A 16,868-nucleotide genomic window follows, 5' to 3' on the forward strand; every position below is an offset into this window, starting at 1 on the left:
ACCTGTAGTGGCTCACTGTGTGGATTAAAGATGTTTATAAGTGGAGAGAAGCTACTGTTGACTGGAACTCTGGCCCCTACAAAGGGCCTGAGTCTGTAAGGGTTAGGGATGCCCACACCAAATACCTGTAAGAAACCGCAAACTTTACAGTCTAGACTTATTAAATCACTTCACCTCTTCAGTCTACAGCATCTCATCCTTTACCAAAAAGAATAGCTTTGAAGCATACCTGGTATGTGAACACTCCATGGTGTGATGTGTTAATAAATAATGTGTTTTCTACATTTCCTACTACTCGAGCTAGAAAAACCACATCAAATGAGGTGTTCCCTCCTGGCGGAATTATCTGAAGGGGAAAGTACACACACACACAACAAGATTCACATATTAGGTTACAATGCAGTATTTCTGATTCCAGTACAAAAAGAAACTGCATTAGTCATACGTTTCTACATTTTTCCAGTAAGCCTATTTAAAATAACAACAATAAATCTGAATAATAACAACGAGAATGAGGAATGTTTTATAAGCATTCTTACTCATTTCAGAAATGTGTAATGGATTCATGCATCGTACACACATGGAACTTGAGGCCGGTTCATATAAAAATTGCTCATATAAAAGTTATTAGTAGAATGAGAAAACTTCTGTTTAACTTCTTGATTTTATAATCAAGGCGATATGATCAATACTTCTAAGTTGCTGCTTTGAATATTGGCCTGATAGACTATTAACAAGCTCCGAGTCTCAGCACTGCGCTTCAGTTTTCAATCCACATTTTGTATTAGGTTTGATATTTGGTACGGGTGACCCGTGCCCCACTTCCTAGTACTGATAAGACCTCAGTACTAACTGGAAATCTATAAACTACAACCAACCACTTTAATCCTAAACACTGACAATTAAGAACCATGGACACAATGTGGTTCAAAACAGTGCTTCATGAGCTGTATTTATAGTGGACGACCTCTGGCTAGGTTTAACGTGAGCTGTATGGGTTACGGAGGGCCAGTGTGATTTAATTATGCAAGTGTCAGGAACAGGTGGGATGTGCTTGATTTACAACTGTCTGGAGGGTGTGAGGCACACGGTCACACACAGAACACTTAAATTTGACCCTTAGGCTTTAATGAGGTCGCTGATCTGACTTAACGGCATCATTCATATATCAAATGACAAAAATAGTTGATGCTGAGATTCAGCGAAGTTTAAAAACAACCCTCATCATGTGTGTGTGTGTAGCTGTTTTATCCACACAACAGTACATGGTATTTTCTCTAGACAGACAAAGTCACTATGTGGGTGAGCTAAAGAGGAAGCAAGCATATGGTTGCGTCCTTTTGTCCGTCCCTTTTTTTTTTTTTTTGTTAAAAAGTTTCAGACAGGAAGTCAGCGTTAACCCATTTGCTCGCAAAACTTGCATCAGATCTTCACTGTTGTGTAAGAGAGACATTTTTCAGACCAAGCATGCACGGAACTTACCCTACTCTGAAAAAATGATGCATGAAAATGTGCTGTTGTTGCTGATATTGATATTAAACTAATTTCTTCTGAACTTGGATTGTGTAAGTAAACTTTTTCCATTTTTGGCATCCCGACTGGCCTAAGGAGGAAAAAAACAGAAAAACATGAGATCACAAAATAAAATTAGTTTCTAAGACTCATCCTTAGACTTTTGGCTTTACGGTGTATGAAAATAAAATCTAAAGCTAATCAATATCTACATCCTTAAGTCTGCCTGTTCAGTACAAATCTGAAGGTGGTTCAATCTCCAGAACACTTATCAGCATAGTTTATCAGGATAGAGGATAATATGCGACGCATTAATTTACACCACATTATAGAATTTTAAAGCAAAACACACAAATAAGAAATTCAAAGTATATAAAAATCAAGCAAGATGACAAAAAAAAAAAAAAAACACCCACAAATATCAGCAGTGTCTACAAATATTAGGAAACACAAGCTATCAAAGGCAGACAACAGACTGAGATTTATGATGGCTCGGGGGTAATTTAAGTGATGCATGAAAATCCACTGTTGTTGCAAGGCTTTTTTGGAAACAGGCTCCATTGCTCAACAACGCTGTGCAGCCGTGTCTTACAAACAAGCCCAGATAAGATTAGTGTTTAGTGGGGGTATGAGTGAGAGAGGCAACAACAGAAAAGAGTGAGGCAAAGAAACACTTTAGCTAACAAAACATGAAGATATGCAAGATGGGTCTTAATATTTTTCAACCATCTTTATCAAATTAATGCCATGTTTCAGATTTAATGGGTCTAACATAGCATAAAGTAACAGCACGGTTTCACTTCATTTTTCACCATTCATTCAGACTGACCGCGACATCTGTGAACAACGGAAAACTACCTTTCTTTTTTTTTTTTTTTTTTTAAACGTATATGGCATGGTTCGGTCAGTAATCATATCTGAAACACAAAAGTCCGAACTAAGGAAGTGTTGTTAGTTATGGTATATCTCATTAAACAGAGGCAGAACGGAGTTAAAAAATATATATATTAAAAAAAGAACCAGAACAAATGAACTGAAGGCTTTAATATGAACATAGACCCAAACATTTGTTATTTAGTCTCGGGATCCTAGGCTGAATGATTGGTATGAAACACGCATGAAAGTAAAAAATGCTCAAAATGTGTAATATTTTCTTTTAAAAAAGTCCACAGAGATTCCACGAAACATTTCAGTTTCAGGTCACTTCAGTTTGCTTAAAACAAAACAAGCACTACCCATTTTCACGTTCTGTACAGAACTATAATAGTAGACTGGTTGAGTGACAAGAGTGAAAATAAAGAAGCACTACTGAAACAGTAATGTATCTCTGCTGAGTGGCAAAATCTGCATGTTTGCATGTAAAAAAAAAAAAAAAAAAAAAGCCACAAATGGCTTTTGCTCAACATGGTTAAGAGAGGAGAGAGACAGCGTTATCATTTACTTGCAAAATGACAAGGGCTGAATGTGTAGCAGCCCGAGAGAACTTATTGGATTTCACTGTAAGTGAATCTTTCAAACACTTACAAAGGATGAAAAACAGGTTTAAAAAAAAAAGAAAAGAAGAAATATAGCACATCCTGTCTGACTGCAGAGTGCATGTTAGGTAAGCTTTATGAATGCAGATATTTTTTAAAGGATATTTTAATCGCTTGTTCTGTGAGTGGGCTTTCCACAAGCAGTGAATGTTATGCACCAGCAACGAATGATCAAGCTGTTGGACATGTAACAGCTAATCAGATTCACTTTGTAGACAGTCTAAATACATTTACAGCATTCGGATGATGTCCTCATCCAGAGCAACTTACATTTATCTCATTTTATACAATTGAGCAGTTGAGGGTTAAGGGCACTGGCAGCTTAGTGGTCCTAGAATTTAAACTAATACTTTTACACTACCACTGCCCAGAAATATCAGCCATCATGATGCTGATGACAAGCTGCTATGCTAGAATGCTTAAAAAAAAGGAAATTTGTCCAACAGAACAAAACTTCTTAATTTAATCAGGGAGTATTTGCACTGATGTGATCCTTCAACCGGAGAGCTGAGCCGAGTCTCCTGTTCCTCAGGAGATCTAAACAATGCTTATGATATAAGGGATTATGTGCTATCCTTCATTGACTTTAATCTTTAAGAATGTCTCTAATGTTGTTTTTGCACAAAGAGATTAAGTTACAAATGTATACATGTGGGCGAGGCATTTTCTTGCGAAAGTCTGTCAGCTCAGTATACTAAATATGGCTAAGATGAGATAACCTAAAGATGACATCATAGGAATAGCTTGTTGATCTGTTGGCTTTGAATAAAGTCACATGTGAAGACAGTGCTTATGGCTGTATGTATTTAATTTATACACCAATCAGGCAGAACATTTTGACCTAATATTGTGTTGGTCCGCCTTTTGCTGCCAAAACAGCCCTGACCAGTCATGCACTGTGTATTCTGACACCTTTCTATCAGAACCAGCATTAACTACTTCAGCAGTTTGAGCAACAGTAGCTCGTCTGTTGGATCGGATAACACGGGCCAGCCCTCACTCTCCACCTGCATCAATGACCCTTGGCCGTCCATGACCCTGTCGCCAGTTCACCACTGTTCCTTCCTCGGACCACTTTTGATAGACACTGACCACCGCAGACTGGGAACACCCCACAAGAGCTATACTTTTGGAGATGCTCTGATCCAGTCGTCTAGCCATCACAATTTGGCAAACTCGCTCAAATCCTTACGCTTGACCATTTTTCCTGCTTCTAACCCATCAACCTTGATGACAAAATGTTCACGTGCTGCCTAATATATCCCACCCACTAACAGGTGCCATGATGAGGAGATAAATCCACCTCACCTCTCAGTGTTCATAATGTTCTGGCTGATCGGTGTACATGATATTTATATTATATTATAATATATGAATAAATGCCAGTTTCTTTTAGACAATAAGTATGTTTGTGTCTCTCAGTAAAGCTGGAATAAAATCTCCAAATAATTATTTCACTTCTCTTTTGTCAGAAAGTTCATGGAAAAAAAAAAAAAAAGTCAGACCTTCAGCATGTGTAGGGTTTTCCCCAGGCCACTACACATGAGTGTGTGTGTGTGTGTGTGTGTGTGTATAAAGTTAGTAAGACAGAAAAAAAAGATAAACCAGGGACCTCTGAACGTGTGCTACTTACTGTTCATGAAAGTCCAGCATTGGGGGCTCAAAGTGTATGGGCCTGCTGTTCCCCCTGTGCGTGGATGCACTATGGAGAACAAAAACACAATGTATAAGACATAAAGAACAAAACAACCCCACACACACACACACACACACACACACACAGATTGTCTAATTCTGATGCACATAAGCTCAGTTTGTGCAGTAGAACTGATCATGAGGTGAGGTGAGGAAATCTCTGAATATAATATAAAAGAAGCTTTTCCAACTTTCTTTAAAAACTAAACACTATTAAACTATACACAACCTTATATTATTGATGACATTTACAAAACCATCATTTTATAAATACTACTCATGCTTAGATTAGATAAACCCCACAGCCATTTTGGGCTAATTAAACCATCACATGACCAAATTACAGATAAATATCTTCACAGCATTTAGGCTGAGTTTTGCCTGACGTTTTTCTGAGCTGTATCCTGTTACATTTTTTTGCTTTTGCCTGAAGGCACAAATGACCAAAAACACATTCCATCCAAGCTCACACACACAGTCTTCGCGAACCTGTGCCTCCAGCATAGGGATTAGTTTCATATGTGAAAATATCTAAACCGCTAAAACCTGTGCCACTTTTTCTACCCTGCTATTATCATGCTTAACAGGAAGGGCTGAGAAGATGCAAAGGAGAATTCAATCATGTGACACTCGTGTTACTGAATACTGTGTGTGCCTACTTTCTGTCTGAGTCATCTTCTAATCATGCTAGAAAACCAGCCCTGCTCAACAGGTGGACCGCAGACCAAAGTCTGGTGATTACAAACAAACTACAAGAATGGGATACTACGCCAAGGGATATTGCATAATAACGATAATAACATAACAGTAATAAATGAACAATAAACATGGGGCATTCATGGCATCTGCAACACAGAACTGGAGATAAATACACTCCAGCAGCATTCTGTAGCATGCAGTAGTGTCAGTTATATTTTAACTATCGTTATCAACACAGATTTGCAGTAACGTTACTGATCAGGATTATGTTGGATCCAGAGCATGTTTTTGTGGGAGGTAGGAGGAAAACTACACAAACACAGGAAAAACATATGAAACCCGGTACAGTGAGCCAAGCTTAGGATCAAACCGGGGAGCCGTGACCCACTGAGCATGTGTTCAACTGATTAAAACAATGAACAAACAAAAGCCCAAAGTAATCAGGGAGCAAAGTAACTTCACGCTGAGGCTTTGCCAGATCACACTGTTGTATCGAACAAGCCTAATGGCCAGTTACGGTTGTTGTGGTCGAGATGCAATGATTTAAATAAGTTATGACTGTTCTGGGAAAGAGTTCTGGGAATCCGGTCCTTACATTACATTTACTGCATATTGCAATTTGCGAAAATACAACCCTTTGAAAACATCTGTGTTGGATGAAGAAATGCAAGACAAAGAAAAGAGAAAGTGGGAGGAGGAGGAGGAAGGGAAAAAATTATGGAAAAAAAAAAAAAAAAAAAAGTCTGTCACACCTTTGACAAGCTAAGCAACAGAGTGTGTGGGGGGGAATACCAGATTTCTTTCAGAATCTACCGCTGGCCTGTTTAGCAGAACTGTGACTAGCTATTTTACAGCTTTAAGGTCTGTGGCTGTGATGGTAGGACTTCCCAATTTACAACATGCCCCAAAAACAAATGGGTGGGATTTCAGATTCAGGACAATTAAAGTTCCCTGAAACAATTTCATAAGGTTCAGGACTCATTCAGAGCTCTGGCAGGGTCAGAACAACCTGCACCAATATACACAGAACTGGACAGGAGATAAGAGTTCAGGCTCTGCTTTATCTTTTCAGTAGTACATAAGCTTCACATCATCCATATGCTATTCTGTACATTATATACATGACAAATTTACTGCATGTCCATTTTCATTACTTTATATAGCAGAAACGTCATCCTTATTCTTGACATCACACTCATTTTCCCCCGAATGACTACAAAAATGGGGAACAAACTTTTTCCACATATATTATTCCACAAATAATTTTCCATTTTATTATTCTACATATAACTTAAAGGGAAGCAATAGTCTTTGAAATATCTAAGAACTTATACATTATACAATTATATATTCACCTCATGTCACGCCTATTCACTTCCACCAGTTTATTCAAAATTTCAGACAAGAGGTCAGGGGGTTATCAGTGATCTAGACTATACACAAATAAAACTAATTTCTAAGAACACAAATATAAACAGATATTTTATTTTTTCCATATAAAGAGAAAGTGTGATAATTCTTTGGCTCTCTGATGTTGGAGGATACTCAGAGATACAGATACACACTATGTGCTGAGTTAGTCTCATCGTTGGCACAGTGCTAAAAGAATTAAAAGGACATCAAGCTGCTTTAAATGTGTACATCAGTGTGTGTGGTAATGTAAGAGCACACGTAAGAGTAACCGACTGCAATAAATGTTCCATTATCAGAGGACACAGAGTTCAGGATGAGAATACATCCCAAAAAATAAAAAATAATAAATAAATCCTTAAACACTGTACCATTACAAATAGCATCGATCTAAGTCTCTAAATATCAGAAAAAACATAGTTACTTCGAATGTTCTATATTTTTAATTTAGTCTTGGAAATTAGTGATGCTTATAATGTGCAAACGGGGAAACTTTCTCTTGGTTTCGCACCTGAGTGAAGCACGTGCAGCCTTACCGAGGGTGTGTGCCTCGCTGCTAAAGAGAACAGAATTGCAGTGTGCACGCACGCGCACATGCAGCCACACACCCACACACACCACACACACACTTCACCAATAAGGAGTGGCTGATGCAAACGTGTACAGTAGGGCAAGTCAGCCATAGCCCTGAGCTGGAGCATTCTGATTGGTCGAGTGAGTAAATAGGCTGTCAGGAACCTGAAAGTTGCTCTACTGGATTGAGGAATCTGAAGCGAGTCTGAAAAGGGAGCGGCCCTTTTGTAAAATGTTCATCGAAAAACAAAGAGCAGCCAACATAGCTAACAAGGAATTTTGTTTTACCACGTTAATCCTTACTGCAGTGTACATCTGCGCTATAATGTGCAGTCTGGTGCATGTGCTTAGAATATTTCATGTAATAATAACAATAATAAGTAGTGAAAGAATAATAAGCTATAATAAGCTTATTAAATAATAATAATGATGATAATAATAATAATAATAATAATAATAATAATAATAAGCTAGTGATTATTTTCTAGATCTGAGCATTTACCCAACACCACTTATCTTCCCAAACAACAGCAGTAAATACTTAATTCAAAAGAAACTCATGATAGCCTACATATTGGAAGAAGATATTCACATCATGCTACCTCAGGCTTTTGTTTGGTAGCATGTATGCCAACAGATTACTTGAGACACACCACATGAGATATAATTACTGGTGAGCAAATATCACAATATCTGATTACAAATGTGTCTAATGACATGTGGTTTTGGACAGCCCCACCTCTGTTGGCTCACAAGGACACGGGTCATGAGTTCTCAGGTCAAAGTAAATGTAGAAAAATAAATGAATGCATTTCTCATGTCCTGCATCATGTGTCCTTTCCGTTTCAGTGAAGTGGCCTTTCCCAGCAAGTGATCAATTCTATTCATTCAGTTATCGGATTTCTACTACTTTTATAATTTACTTAGTGTAAATGTTTACTTATTTTAAGAACTGATTGTTCAGTTCTTGATTTTTTTCCATCTCATCAGAGATGATTTGGTGGTGATGTATGTATATATACTTATCTCTGAGCAAGTAAATCATCAACACTGTGATCAGACATCAGGTCCAAAGTTGAACAGAATAATAAAAATACAGGGCACTGAGAAATGCCCACACATTAGACACTCACAGGCGCACACAGACACACAGGCACACACACAGACAGAGAGACACACACAGACAGACAGACAGACAGAGACACACACACAGACAGACAGACAGAGACACACACACAGACAGACAGACAGAGACACACACACAGACAGACAGACAGAGACACACACACACAGACAGACAGACAGAGACACACACACACAGACAGACAGACAGAGACACACACACAGACAGACAGACAGAGACACACACACAGACAGACAGACAGAGACACACACACAGACAGACAGACAGAGACACACACACAGACAGACAGACAGAGACACACACACAGACAGACAGACAGACAGACAGACAGACACACAGACAGACACACAGACAGACACACAGACAGACACACAGACAGACACACAGACAGACAGAGACACACACACAGACAGAGACACACACACACACAGAGACACACACACACACACAGAGACACACACACACACACACACAGAGACACACACACACACACACACACACACAGACACACACACACACACAGAGACACACACACACACAGAGACACACACACACACAGAGACACACACACACACACACACACACACACACACACAGAGACACACACACACGCACACAGCTTACCTTTTTTGATGATATGAGCTAAGGTCAATGTCAGACTCTGCCTGTAAAAAATAAACATGAAGAAAAGTTAGGTTTCCCAAATGACAGAGATTCACACCATTTACTTCTTGAAATTATGTTTGCTCTTATCAAAATGGCTCTCTCAAACATTCAAAGACAATGTTATGGAGATTAAGATTGCCAAGATAAAGAGGAACACGGAGACAAAAAAAAGGGGAAGACTCTGCCAAAAAAAGGACGCAGAGTAACGTTTCCTGGCTTAATACATCACATCAGTCTGATGTGCAAAGGGCCTGTGATGTGTGAGTACAAGTAATTACTCAGGCGTGAGCATGAACCGATCTATTAACATGCAGAAGTTCAAGTGTGGTAGACAGAGACAATGATATTTTTATCAGCAGCTGATAGAAAAGTGGAAAGAGTGAAGCACATTTCTATTGTTGTTTAGCTATATCTAAAGTCAGAAATGGGTTCCCTTTTGAGTCTGGTTTCTCTCAAGATTTCATACTCATGTTGTCTCTGGGATTTTTTTTTTCCTTGCCACTGTCACTTGCTCATTAGGGATCTGAACCTATTATCTGAAAACTTGAATTCAGTCTATACAAGTCAAGTCAAGAGACTTGTGGCATCAGGCATCATGGCTGAGTGTCCTCTGTGGACAGAGAGGAAGCGGGTTGCACAGACAGGTAACGCGTGATGATTTTCATCTGTGTTTTAATATTTCCAGTGTACGTATTTGCATTCTTTGTGCTTGCTTTCACTCCAAGACACACACTTGCAAAACCCGCCAGCAAGCACGCACACACCCACACAAAGCGTGCAGATAAACTGTGAAAAACGGAGGAAAGTGCACTGAAAATTTCTTTTGGTTTAGGTCAGCACACACTTTCATCACCTAGTAAAATTGCATTTTCAGATGCAACTGTGTAAAATGAGTGAGCCAGTGTTGGATGTGTGTGCTTTCCAAAAATGCATAAAAAAAAAATTGCTGACTTACAAAAGACTTTTTGGGAATTTTTCATCTTTTCCATCTGATGCAATGCCATGCTAGCATGACAAAGCCAAACTGCCGAGTCACTAAAAGTCACGAAAACAAAAGTGAACCATCAAAAACAAACGTGAGTAATCTTAAAGTTTACCTGCAGGAACGCTCCATCCCCAAAATGTAGTACCTCCAGGATTTTGTTTGACTGGATGAAAGCTGTAAACAGACAGCAAATTTCTCATGAGGTTTAGGGATCAGCAAACAATGCAAAGCACAACATGAAGAGTCTGTCTCCAAAAGCATGACATTTATACACAATTAACCAAAAGAAAAGAAAAGCCTGTTATAGACATCTTGACATTTGTTACTCTTTGATTATCCTTCTGTGTGGCTTCATTATGGTTTTCTGTCATAAACACTTCCTTGAAGTTTTTAATGTTTCACCACAATGGGGGGGGAAAAGGGTCAGAAGAAGTCAAGTTTGTCATTTTTACAGGCATTTCACTCAATTTGGTTTCAGAATGCAAATAAATAGTATTAATGAACACATTAGAATCATTCATTTTGGATTGTGAGATCTTGATATCAAATGTTAAACCGAAATCTATCCATGCTATCTAATCCATCTAGGCTTAATAGTGTTTATCCTACACAGGGTCAAACAGAACCTGAAGCCTATCCCAGGGGAGACCAGGCACAAGGCAAGGGACACCCTGGAAGGGGTACCAACCTATCATGTGCACAATCACACACATACATATATATATACACATATATATATATACACATATATATATATACACATATATATATATATACATATTATATACATATACATACACATATATACATATATATATACACATACACACACACACATATATACATACACACACACACACATATATATATATATATATATATATACATATATATACACATATATACACACACACACACATATATATATATATATAAATATATACACACACACACATATATATATATATATATATATATATACACACACATATATATATATATATATATATATATATATATATATATATATATATATATATATATATATACACACACATATATATATATATATACACACACATATATATATATATACACACACATACACACACACACATACACACACACACATACACACACACATACACACACTATGGTCAATTTAGAGATGTCAATCAGCCTACAATGTGCATTTTTGAAATGTGAGAAGAAGAAAAAACCAAGAGCACCTAAAGGAAACCCCCAGAATACAACAGGAAAACATGCAAACTGCATGTACAGAGGATGAAACAAGAGTCGAACCCCCATCCCCGGTGATACAAGTGACTTAACTACAAAGCCTTCCTGCCCCTATCAATAGCTGTATGTTTTATCTTTATTTCAGCATATAAAATGACTTTTTTATCTTGTACTGCAGACACTGAACTGTATTTTATAGTACAGAATGAATCCACTTTGCCTGTATTGAACATTCAATCAGCGCTAGCTTGTGTCAAACAGCAAAACATTAAGCTGCAGTAATCCAGTACAGTAACATTCACTACTCCAGTTTTTTGTATGGTTTTATGATGTTTAATTTGATGAGCTTTGGATTAAGCAGATGAAGGACGGTTTATCTACTTATTTTCTGTCTTTTATAGACGTCGTAACTGACTCAATCATTTACCATTAAAAAAAAAAACAAGCAGTCAATTTCCTATTTTGGAAAAACAAAAAACCACCACCAAGCTTCTGGGCACCAGTCTGGTCAGCAGCAGATTATTCATTATTCACAATCCATACATAAGATGTTCAAAGTCAGTACGGAGATGTAGATAATATACTGCAAGTATCTGTTTGTAGAATTTGGAGGGAGGAAAAAGAGAAAGGCTTTCTGAAGGCTTGCCACAGTGACATCGATCAGCAGGTAAACCCTAACTAGTACCCTGAAGTAAAATAATCAAACAAGATGGATGACAAATTAATCAAAAGCAGCGATGGCTTATAGTTTTGCTCCGAGAAGCTTTTTGCTGTAGTTGATTGAATCCACTTGTCCCCTTAGAGGGCTGCGTCACTGTAAATCAATACGACATTCTCCAGACTGATTTCCTTTATCCTGTGATGAAATATTTCCTGATCCATGTGGTCTCTTTCAGGATGACTTCATCCCAGCTACAGGGTGCAAGGACTCCCTGAATGTTTTGTTGGAGATTAAAAAAAGAATGATGTAACTCATATGATATGGGCTTCACACTCCTGCTTAAAATCTCAAAACTACAGCCTGCTAAATAAATCATCATCATCATCATCAAAACACTCATACTAATGTACTATCACATTTCTTGCCCAATTAAATGAATTTCTAAGAAACCTGAAGAGGTCTAGGGTCTAGCCAAGCCAATTAGTTTATGGGGCACAGCAAGAGGCAAGAGCCCAGAACGAGAGTCTCGTCTACTCACTAGGCAGGAAGAAACTAAGGTCGATTTTATTCAACTGAATAAATCACTATGCAATCAGTTCCATGCTTGGCACAATACCTTTCAGTACCTGTTTCAATCAATAAACAGGTGACATGCATTTACAATGGCACATATTAACCAAACCAACATCTCGCTACACTACTTAGTTCTCATATTCAGCTGCATATCGCTGTCCTGGTGCTATTATTAGCCAGATGAGTGGTGTAACATTAGTAAAGCGTGGAGTGGGAGACAGGTCATGATGAGCTCCACACTCGCATAGCTTAACAGTCTTCTTGTGTATCTTGGAAAACGGGGGAAAAAAACCCAGAGAACACTAATAACACATCGTAGCATGACGCATTAATTTATAACAGTCTAAATCAAATTTATAAATCATTTCCTATTCATATTTTGAATAGCGCTGTATTTTACCTGGGTTTTTTGTACAATAATCATAACATGTACAATAATCGTTGTATGCCAAGCGATATTTCACAGTAAAAAATCAATAAATTGCTTGATCAGAGTACTGCAACCTGCTTCATGAGGTTATGGTTAGGAAATGTAAGGCAAGGAAATATAACTGAAAAATATATGCTTTTTTATATATTAGACGCTTATATAAAAAAAAATAATAACTTTGCCATTTCCTTTAATATTTTAGTCTCCTGTACATCTGAAACATCCTTTTTGTGCCATCATTTTTAAATGGTCACTACTAAAAATGAAGATTAAAATATCCAGACTTGGCTGAAGCCTATACTATAGTCATGACAGCTAAATACTTCCTGCCACATGGTCCTCTTAATAATGTGACTAATGAGGGAACTGCGTGGAACTGAGTAGACGTTAACTAATAGTTAATGATCTCGTGCTATCAGCAGGTCTAACCACACAGCTAATACTAACCCAGTATGATATGGAGATGCTAGACAAGCTAGACAAGCTAGACAATAGCTTCATGTGTTACTTCAAACTCTGAACGTAACATCACACCTCTCAGAGTACAAAACAGCAATCCTTCATCTTTAGTAACTGCTTAATCCTGAGTCATTTGATCCAGAGCTGGAGACGAAGGCAGGGTTAAGAAAGATCTAACAAAAATTAGTAAGTGAAGGTCAAGAGAGCGTCATAGTGTGTAAGGAGCTGACTAGATGTTGACTAGTCAATATGTTGTTAATAAGATGTTAATATTTCATCATCACACATGGGTCACATTGAGCTACGGGGACATCAGGAGACTACTGGGTCTCTCTCTAATTCACACAGACAGAGGGATGAAATACTGTTTATTTTTTTTTAGTAACAAATGAACAATAAACACTATGGACCTTTACTTCTTAGTTTATATTTCTTTGACACAGGTATGAACTAAGAATAACAGTAAACTACGGAAAGAAAATTCTATAAAATACTGATCCATACAACCCTACTGATGAACAGTGAAAGTCTGACTCTGAGCTGTGATTACGCCTCCCGTCTTGTATAAACCAGAATTGTGAGCTCAGGTTTTTAACTTGTCATTGAGGTCTAGGTGGTGTAGATAAAGATAAACTAAACACAGGGCCTCGTAAACACAGGCACAGTTTCAACAGGAGACGTGACATTACATTACCGCGATAAAAGATAAACTGGTTCCTGCGAATAACAAATTTGCAAACGCAACCTCGAATGGATATTACAAATAAACAATCATTCGTGAAGATGGCGTTTGGGAAATGAATGTTTATGTACAATATTTTTAACAAAAGCACTTGCCTTCATTCATGTTTTTTTAAAAACATGTTCGAATGTGGTATAGACACTGAACATTACAGCCTACCCTTTGGTTTCCTGTCACAATAGCTTTTCAGGTCCAAAAAGTTACCACAAAGAATCGAGACAATGAGTAATGATCTTTTGCAGAGATCATGTGCCACAGCAGAGGCTTCCTTTGTAGTGATGCTTCGTGAAAGAGAACTAGGAGCTGTTAGGTGGACTAAACCAACAAAAAGACTCTTAAGTATGATTCTGCGGTCGTGTACATGTTTTAGCTGACTTCCCTGCTCTTTCATGCTTGAGCTGAAGAGCATGTTTAATAGACAGGTAACGGGCAGAAGATCACAAAATTCAAAACACCTTTGTACTGATGCATCAATGCAATGAATTTGAGTTCGGGTCGAGCCGTGGTCAGCGTTAAATGATGTCTTTTTCATGAAATAAAAGCAACTGCTCAGCTGAAACACCAAGAACAGAGGTCATATCATGTTAAGGCCTCTCCACACATTTCCAGTTACCATGCATTTCATTCGGCATCACAAGTCAATGACTGCATCTACATTAGTCACATAAGAGGTCATTTTATAGCAACTGATTAGAGACACTCCTTTTAGCTGTAATTCACTATCAGAATTCCAGTGGCTCTAAAGGTTTCAAGTTGTCAGTCCCGTTAAACAGTTTGGCCTTTAGAAGCCTATGATTAGCCAATTGTCATAACCAGGAGTTAATCCTGAGCACACCCGTGGCAGTATTTAGAGCCACTGCCTCTTTTCCTTGATAGCATTGGAAAATCTGAGAGAGAGAAAAATGCTGGAAAGTTTTAAGTGTCTACACAAACAAATCTTGTAGTCCATAACTCCCAGGGATAAATAAACTTTGGTCTGAAAGATTAAGATTCAGCTAAAAACAGTAAAGAACCTGGTGAAGGGAGAAGAATTGGAGGCATCAGCAACTACTAAAACAGCCAAACAGAAGCTCAAGGATGATCACCTGCCTTTTGGAAACATCATCTCTGGTTAGTTCAAACAAAAATTTCCCCTTTTTCCATAATGATCAGCACTGTGCATGGAAAAAGGGTGAGGTTTTTAATTAGAAGAACACTGTGAAGCATGGAGGTGGCAGCATCATGTTGCAACAGGGTTTTACTTGAAAAGGGCCTCGGATAGCATCATCTAATTAGCACTTGGCTTATCAAGCAGGATTTTCTAGAAATGCTGAAGAAAACCCTCTAAGAGAACTTGGTTGCAACTGAGTTTTCCAACAGGACAATGTAAAAAGGTAACAAAGTGAAAGGGCTGGAGTGGACGTCACAAATCTCTGACCTCAATCCCGCTGAAAATCTGTGCACTAAACTGGAAAAGCATGTCTGAGCAAGCAGGCCTATACCAGTACCTTCAGGAGAAATAGGGACTATTCCAAGAAACACTCAGACTTTAAAAAAAAAAAAAAAAACTAACAAAGTGGGCGTAAACATATGATCAACTGAAAATCCAATATAGTAAATAAAAGCTGAAATAAAGAAGTCTCTCAGCTGTTCATTTTAACTGGTAATGAAGTAGAACCTTAACAGACTAAACCCAGGAAAAGTACAGCAACCTGTCTGAAATATGCAGAGTTGTTAAAAATCTTTAACCTAGGTTTACGTAATCATTTATCCTCAGCTGTAATCAAAGCAGTATCTTTGCACAGAGCAATACAAAGAAATGACTAAGAATTTCCCCCTTGACTAAGAAATTACCCTCGTTATAGCTGCAAGGATTTATAGGTAGCCCTGCTATGATTACTACATTGTTATTCCTGGAGCTGACCGGGTTTTTGTTAGATTTCACAATCACATATTTCACTATAAATACACAACATTCATTTCCAATTTGTTTCTCGTCATTATATTTGGCTTGATAAACCAGGACGGCTGGGACATAATTTACTGTTCTGATATTTTTCACCAATTACAATATAAAACAAAACATTCAGAATGTTATTACTCTACTGACTAACTTCATGGTGTGACATACGACATCAGCATTGTGCGTTTTATGCGTTTTTAACAGTCAAGCCCCATCCGTGATCAGCTTCCTGTAACAAAACACTTCAGGAGGTTTTATTCTTGACTCACATCCTTATCCCTGTGCTATATGAATAACAAATGATGAGCAAAAGCACAGAGATTAGTGAGCCTTGTATTTCCATATTCAACATCACCATTTCCTGCCGTTCAGGAGAGCGAGGCTGGCTGCAGCATGTGCTCATTTAACCAGTGGATAAGGAGAGTACACAGGAAGTATTCAGATTGTACTTGTTACAAAAACAGCAGCATGCATGTCATTCATGGTGACTTCTGTAATCATATCAGGAGTTTTGCTTTTTATAAGGATAAACGTTAACTCTACTCGATGCCCTATGACTCTAGCCGAAAGAATAAGGAGTTTCCCCAAATGATGACACACACA

General features: G+C 38.0%; 1 protein-coding gene across 2 annotated transcripts in view; it reads right to left on the minus strand.

Annotated features, from left to right (window-relative positions):
* tmem131 (transmembrane protein 131) overlaps positions 1 to 16,868 on the minus strand; it is a 42,715-nt gene that overhangs the window by 17,390 nt on the left and 8,457 nt on the right. For both annotated transcript variants that reach the window (XM_058402667.1, XM_058402666.1), the window contains exons 2-7: positions 10,332 to 10,393; positions 9,193 to 9,233; positions 4,681 to 4,749; positions 1,483 to 1,603; positions 230 to 346; positions 3 to 125 (exon numbers count right to left, since the gene is read on the minus strand). In XM_058402667.1, the coding sequence (XP_058258650.1) occupies positions 3 to 125; positions 230 to 346; positions 1,483 to 1,603; positions 4,681 to 4,749; positions 9,193 to 9,233; positions 10,332 to 10,393 (533 nt within the window). The remainder of the gene's footprint in view (positions 1 to 2; positions 126 to 229; positions 347 to 1,482; positions 1,604 to 4,680; positions 4,750 to 9,192; positions 9,234 to 10,331; positions 10,394 to 16,868) is intronic.

Source organism: Hemibagrus wyckioides, linkage group LG11 (genome assembly GCF_019097595.1).
Source record: "Hemibagrus wyckioides isolate EC202008001 linkage group LG11, SWU_Hwy_1.0, whole genome shotgun sequence".
Taxonomy (NCBI): domain Eukaryota; kingdom Metazoa; phylum Chordata; class Actinopteri; order Siluriformes; family Bagridae; genus Hemibagrus; species Hemibagrus wyckioides.